The sequence below is a fragment of the Ipomoea nil genome, unplaced genomic scaffold (genome assembly GCF_001879475.1).
Source record: "Ipomoea nil cultivar Tokyo-kokei standard unplaced genomic scaffold, Asagao_1.1 scaffold0804, whole genome shotgun sequence".
Classification (NCBI taxonomy): domain Eukaryota; kingdom Viridiplantae; phylum Streptophyta; class Magnoliopsida; order Solanales; family Convolvulaceae; genus Ipomoea; species Ipomoea nil.
In genome coordinates this window covers 1849498-1857160 of record NW_017617232.1, presented here as the reverse complement: position 1 = coordinate 1857160, position 7663 = coordinate 1849498, and the positions used below count along the sequence as shown (strand labels likewise).

The following is a 7663-nucleotide window of genomic DNA, read 5'->3' as shown; positions in this document are numbered from 1 at the left end:
GAATTACTAGTTAATATATTATAGCGTAGTACTCCGTAATAAATATGATAGATAACATTTTAAATATAGTAAAATAGATTTTGGGCTTGGATTTTGCGACTCCACATACAACTCATAACGATTGGAATTGAGAATCCAGATTGATTACAATTTGTATAATCTGTAAGATTAAGGATGACTTTTTAAAAGCTACAATTGAGTTTCAATTCGTGGACCGCCAAGAATTTTTATAAACTTTAAGGTGGGAAATACAACATTTTCAATAAACAAATCAATTGTTATGCCGTGGAACCATGCTCACCTTACAAAGTGAACACAGTTCTATATTCATAATTACTAAATTCTATGTTCATAATTTTTAAACTTCATATTCACAATTATTAAACTCTATATTCAAAATTACAGAATTTTATGTTTATAATTACTAAACACTATGTTCATAATTATAAAACTCTATGTTCATAATTTTTTTACTTTATATTCACAATTATTTGAACTCTACATTCACAATTATAAAACTCTATGTTCATAATTATAGAACTCTACGTTGATAACTCTATATTCATAACTATAGAATTCTATATTCACAATTATTTACAGTTTTTAAACCGTGTTCACCTTGTAAGGTGTACACAGTTCCACAGCATAATTTGCCTAAACCAAATCAGCAAATTTATAGGCACACATTTCTCTGAGAAAATATCAAAAACACAAACCAGTATTTTATTAACCAAGTCGAAACGGGAAAAAAACACACACACACACGAGAACTTGCGTTTGAGACAAGTAATGTCAATAAAACGAAACAAAACGAAAGATACCATAGAAGTGGCTGGGATCACCCACTCAACAAAACATATTTTAGCCACAGAAAAAAGGACCAGCAATAGCACACACTATAAAAGCAACAGAGCAAGAAATTGGTTCATCCCGCCACTTTCCTTGTGTAACTTCTTCCGGGAAGAATATCCTGAGATTTCACAAGAAACGCATCAGGTTGTGCGTGCCATCCTCCAGCCTTCATAGGTTGAGGCACAGGTTTTGTGGCTACTCTTCTAGTAGACCCAATTGTCATGTTGGCTAGCTTTTCTGTTGCACCAGAGACTACACTAGGTTTTTCACTTGCACGTTGGTTGTCCCTTGCTAAAGCCCGGTTTTTCAGTTGTTGCTTTATCGAAGCCTTAACAGGTTTATCATTCTTCATCGCATCCTGGTACAACCAACAGACAGAAGGTTATCAGCTCTAGCTCTCGTGCTATAATCATTAGAGTGTAAAAGATGATTACAAATAGACAAACCTGTTGGTAGTTCATATCCAACCTTCTTTGCACACCTGTTATGCAGAAAAAATAATTGAATCAACGGGAAATATTTCTCATCCTCTGCTATGCATGAGAGCAGTTCATGTGAGAGCACAGTATAAATTATACGACAACGTTAAGGGCTTAGGCTATTCTTGAGAGTTTACGACTGTAGATTACTATAAAAAAATAAAATAAAATAAAATAAAATAAAAAAAGCATTTTAACATTACCCGCAGTATTCAAGGACACATGGGACTTGGCAGGAGAGAAGTTACTAGTGGGCTTTGGGTGGGAGAGAGCACCTGAGGACCACCTATTGCCTTTTGGTTCAAATGCCTTTGTTCCAGCAGAAGCAAATCCATTGTTATAGCGCCCTACTGTATTCATATAATCCCGAAACAGATATAAGAAAAAGATTAAAAGAGAACAGAAAAGGGTGGGGATCGTGGGGGGAGGTGTTTGGAGAAAGACAAACCAGATGGAGGTGTTCTACCGAGGACTTCTTTAGACCGTATAGATGGACGAACATAGATGCAACTCTGACACATAATACACAATCAGTTCCATCTACTGTTTGCACTAATACATAGTTCAATATTTTTTAAAAAAAATTCAAGAGAAAATTGACTGAATACTAGAAAAACATAGAAATACCTGGAAGAAAGGATGCTTAAGGACATCAACTGCAGCAGGTCGCTTGGAGGGATTCCATGAACAAAGTGACTGCAGGGGAGCATATGAACAAGAAAAGTTATAAGCAGATTGTCCCAATCCAGTCTATAACTACAAAAGCCAATCCAACCCAAGAGTCCACGGCCCAGACACAAAAGAAAATATAGAAGACAAATTGAGAGAAATGATGAAAAGTACTTGAAAATAGCACTTACTGTTATAAGATTAATTGCATCCTCACTAGCAGATGGTATCAGGGCAGAAAGATGTACACCAGCAATCTGCCATGAAAAACAGGATAAAGCCAATATGTCACTAAAGTAGGATTCACAGGTTAGGAAACATGCTAATGGAATGGGTTCATTCCAAGCACACGCTTTGGAAGGGTGAGGACAGGGGAAGAGATGGCAACTATCCCACCTGTGGAAACTGGTAACCAATCGCATTAGCAAGTTCCAGACCTTCTGACCATTCACTCATTGTTGGGGTGCCTATTACACTGCATATTTTGTAGATCTCATCTGCTTCACTGCATTCAAAAAGAATAATCCGTAAGCATTTCATGAAAAAAAAAATAATGAAAAAGAACATACGAGAGAAAGAGAGATTACTTTGAGCCAGGGAATAGAGGGCGAAGGGTAAACAACTCAGCCATTATTGCACCCATGGCCCACATATCTTTGAGCAAAAGACAAAAGTAAATTGCACATCAGAAAATAGAAAAGGATGAAAGAACACAAACTGATTCCAAAACAGTTATTCTCTATAATCTCATGCATACCAACAGCAGAACCATATGTTGGTGACTGGAGAAGAACTTCAGGAGCCCGATACCTGTAGTTTAAAATTTTAGCTATCAATTAAAACATAAAAGTAAATTAAATATTAAATATAATATAATAATAATAATAATAATAATAATAATAATAATAATAATAATAATAATAATAATAATAATAAAGATAAAAGATGGAGGTACTGCTTTGCACAAATTATAGAAGCAAATGCTTACCAGCGGGTTGAAACATATTCTGTATATGGAGGTTGAGAATTAATCTCACGGGCAAGGCCAAAATCAGCAATTTTAATGATCTCCTTTGTAACCAACAGGTTTTCTGTGCAACAATAGAAATTACATTAGCACAGCCAAACCACAATCAGAAGGCCTGCATTATCTCAGTATAGAAGTAATGCAACAATTCAGTATTATACAAGGCAGTTGTACGCAAAACTCATATAACAGAAGAACACTGCAATTTACTCATGTCACATGGAAATAGCAAACACAGCAGGAATTTAAAGGCTCTTTGAAATACTTTCCTATACTTCAAGAACACGTGTGAGGGTAAACCTGATACTGCTAACAGCTCATAGAAATACCAAATTAAGGCTGAAAAAGTTATGAAGTGTTCAGATTTCAAAGACAACTGCACAAAGATAGTTTGACAGTTGAATAATATAGATTTATCTCTTTTTGTTCCTTCAGACTCAAAACTTTTCTTTATGAAGGAAAACTTTGGACTCTGATTGTATGCAACAATTCACTCTAATGTCTCCATTGTTTAACTACTCCCTCGGTCCACATATATGTAACTGTCCTTACTAGTTTGGATACACCAACAAAAACTATCTACCAAGTCTAATATGGAATAATATTTATAGCTCATTACCAAAAAATCCTTTTGAATTGAAATTGAAATAAAAATAATATGGCATTTAACACATTTATGATGGGGAAAAATTGGAACTGTAGCTACTTATATGTTCTCCTAAATCCGTGTATCTTTTCCAAGAGGAAAATAATTGTGTACAGAGGGAGTATCAACAGGTAGACACACACTTAGTATATAAGAAAAACACTACCAGAAGTTTTCTGGTAACAGCAACATATAAATGCCACTTTTCTAAAAAAATAATAAAAAATAGAATGCTCCAATTTAAACCTGGCTTGAGATCACGATGAAAACATCCACGTTGATGCATGTCTGCAAGACCTTGAAATACTTGAAAACACCAATTTTTCACTTGAGTTTCCGAGAACAGCTTTCCTCTGTCTTTCATAAGCTGGTATAGATTATACTCCTAGAAGAAGTCAAATTAATGCCGCATAAGAGTCAATGACTGAAGAGATAAAACAGTGGTTAACAAAGAGCAGCACATACCATGTATTCAAACACAAAGAACAAGATGTCATTTTCTCTAATCACTTCCTTGAGCTTCACAATATTTGGATGGTTCATTCTCCTCAATGACTGCAAAATACAACTTATGTCATTTATTTTCAGATGGAAAGAAAAACTAAATAAAATCAAATAGGGAGCAAAAAGTTTACCCTGACTTCTCTCAAGTTTATACATTCTTCCCATGAATAATATTTCTTTTTCATTCTTTTGATTGCAACCTGTTTAAATGGTAATGTTAATGGAAATTTTAATTTATAATAAACATAACACAAAGCTCATTAAATAGGAATAGCCCTCACCACTTCACCAGTTTGCTTATTGATTGCTCGCCATACACTTCCAAATGTACCATTACCAACCTCCTTAATTATCTTATACCTGCACCAAGCCAGCAGCATTTGTATATTAAATCCAGCCAAAAAATAATAATAATAATAATAATAAATAATAAATAATAAATAATAATAATAATAATAATAAAGAATTACTCCATATAATAGAGAGACAGAAAAAATATTAATAAATAAATAACTTACCTATCCATTTTTATACTTAACCCGCACGGAGCACTCACTTATTTATTCAAGATGGAGAAAGAATGTAGACACTGTGAAGGTGTAAGTACTGTGCCTCTAGTTGACACTGAAAAAGAGGAACTACATATAAGCTACTAGCATGGCTGATTAGGTAAAATTCACCGTCAATTGTGTGTGGTCCCACACTTGATGGTAAAACCAGTAAGGATATGATGGACAGGTTCCACAGCCTTATTCATGAGATATACCACCATGACATCAAAGGAATAATAAGCTAGGTAGGGTAAGGTAAGAAAACAAGTGTTGATCATCTCGATATTCACCCAACTACTAGCCGGAGCAGAACGAAGTTGAATCAAACGGGGATTAGTTATTTAATTCTCAGCCCAGGACACTGTCCAAAGTGTTCTCTCAAACAGTATGGCAAGTTTGTCATATATAATAGACAGAGCTAATGTTCATTCCTTTTCAGATATGCTAGAAGAAGCTAATGTGATCCTTCAGTCAAGCGAATTGGTTAACTTGCACCAGGCACCTGTCTAGCGAAAATGCCAAGATGTGTATAAAAACTACCAACTCTAAGAAAGAGTGCAACAGTCAATCTAACTCTTCAATGATGTTCAGAAACATCATCCATTTGCTCACAGAATATAGCCCTGCAAAGGCAAGGGGAAAAGAGCTCAGATGTGAGTTTTTATATTTAAAATTACAAAAGAGTCAGATAAACAATTAAAGGTTGATGAGAAACACAGAAGAAATAAAAGGCAATACCTCATGTGAAGGGTTCCAAATGATCTCAAATGGGTGGTGTATCAGAAATCACTAGCAACACTGAAATTGCATGAGTTAACAGTATAGTCACAACTGACATCATAACAAGGTATGCAGTTTGTCAAATTGCATAAAAGATCCAATGTCTATTTTATAAAGAATTTGCAGTCGGCATCCTGAACTGATCATTCAAGAAAGGCTCCTCACTAAGTGCAATTGACAAAGGAAACGAGAAGAAAATCCACATGGATGAGAAACCGTTCATCAAGCACTTTTTGGAATGATAACACTTGATACAGATAGCAATCTGACCAAAGGCATATTTGCTCCATGTCCTAAGTGATATTAATCCCTTGGAATTGAAGTCTAACAAAACCTGCAATACCACAAGATAAAAGAGAAGCCCTGGCATTTTCAGATAAGCATTTAACAAAATTAAATTTAAATAAATCAAAATTATACAACAAAATCTTCTCCTGCCAAGGCAAACTAAATATCAGCTATTATTTTATTCTCATGCCTGTTTTAGCATGCAGAAGAATTAAAAGGGCCCTATATAACTTCAATAATTAGAAAAATCAGGATTCTCAGTAGCAAATTCAACCAAAATATCACAATCAATAGAACTAAACCAAGTTCACTTTATATACCACATCTATTATACAAAAAGTCACAATAAATAAAGCATGTATCTGATTCACACAGAAATGCAGAAGAATCAGGTTGTTAGTTATACATCACTGTAACAAAAAGCAATATCACACACTTCTGCTGAAAATACATTCTCCAAACATCAAGGGCTCAGATAACTCCAAAGATTAACCGCTAAAACATTCCAATAGACAACAAAAATCAAAGTTCTTCAATATGGAAAAGCCCATTCAAACAACGAATCGATGGATTCCCCAAACATTAGAAATTGAAGAGAAGTATAAAAATTAAAAACTCGAACATTCAAACAAAGCCAATAATATTAGCCTACATTAATTAAAACCATAAGATCGAAACCAAAAAGTACAGTTTAAAGAAAAACCAGCAAACACCCGAATATCAAACCCAGGAAAACAATAACCCTAGATCCGGATTCATGAACGAATCAATTCACACCAAGAATTCACCCAGATCAGGATCAGAAACCATGAAATTGAATCATAAATAAAGAATATGCATTGGTTTCATACCTGAGGGGGTAACGGCATAACCTAAGCGAGCCAATGCGGAGATTATCGACAACTCCAGTGTACCCAAAATCCTAATGTGAATAAATGTGAATAACGTTGTTTATATTCTACGAATTTTTGCGAAGGCCACCAGTCTGCCTACATGTATATATGTGCCTGCGTCTGACTCGTTCTCTCTCGCCCTCTGTGACAATGATGTTGATGTGAATCTTGGCTTTGTGGGAAAGAAAAAGATATTACTGCTCCTATTTATTTCTTTTTCCCCTTCGTGCAATTTTTTTTTTTTTATTCCTTTCCTACCTTTTCTTTTTGGTACATATTCTTTCCCTTTTTTTTTCTTTTCAATAAATTTCGCTTTTGGTCCTCAACTATTATACGCATTGTTGAAAAAATCGCACCTAGACGTTAGACGACGATCGTTCGCTTAAAAAATCACCAAAATTGATAATTTATGTGGTTGGCTGTTTAAACGGTCTAGGCGCCGACTTGATCGTGGAGGACTAAGCGCCCTAAGCAATTGTCTAGGCACCCAGGGATTAGCTATTTTTTGTTTTAAATGTTATTTCTCTCAACACGATGTAATTTTAAGCAAAAAATAAATTAAAAAAATTCTAAATCTTTCAAATTGGTCCCAACCCCAAAAAATGTGTTAAAAATCGAAATCAAATCATCTACTTTAATATTGATACTTTGTGAGTTGTGATTTTGTGTAATTGTGTTTTGATTTTTTAAATCTTTATACAATTTACAATTCTATTTGTATTTTAGGTTAATATTTAATATTTTGAGTTAATACCATCCGAGGTCCTCCGAGTATAGTGGTTTTGCCACGTTTAGTCCTAAACTTTCAAATTGACCATCTGTGATCCTTCGACTTTCAAATTTAACCATCCGTGGTCCAAGTTAACCACCCATGGTCCTTCAACTATTAAATTTTAACCAACCATGGTCCTTTTAAGAGGACCACGACTGGTTAAATTTCGAAATTTGAAGGACCATAAGTGGTTAACTTGGAC

The 7663-nt window shown here is 34.6% G+C and overlaps 1 protein-coding gene across 2 annotated transcripts; it reads right to left on the bottom strand.

Moving 5' to 3' along the window:
* Positions 1-695: 695 nt before the first annotated feature.
* LOC109177418 (cyclin-dependent kinase F-4-like) lies at positions 696-6878 on the bottom strand. 2 transcript variants are annotated; one of them, XM_019326802.1, is made up of 17 exons: positions 6648-6878; positions 5467-5842; positions 4696-5351; positions 4459-4537; positions 4309-4377; positions 4139-4228; positions 3920-4058; positions 2989-3091; positions 2758-2810; positions 2588-2654; positions 2397-2505; positions 2192-2257; positions 1959-2027; positions 1780-1843; positions 1535-1678; positions 1299-1333; positions 696-1210 (listed from the first exon to the last, which is right to left on the bottom strand). In XM_019326802.1, the coding sequence occupies exons 3-17, from the start codon at positions 4701-4703 to the stop codon at positions 926-928; spliced, it is 1380 nt and encodes a 459-aa protein (XP_019182347.1). In that variant the 5' UTR covers positions 4704-5351; positions 5467-5842; positions 6648-6878; the 3' UTR covers positions 696-925. The 2 variants fall into 2 exon arrangements, with proteins under 2 accessions (XP_019182347.1, XP_019182346.1); XM_019326801.1 differs by having other exon boundaries at positions 1535-1681; positions 6648-6877.
* Positions 6879-7663: the final 785 nt, after the last annotated feature.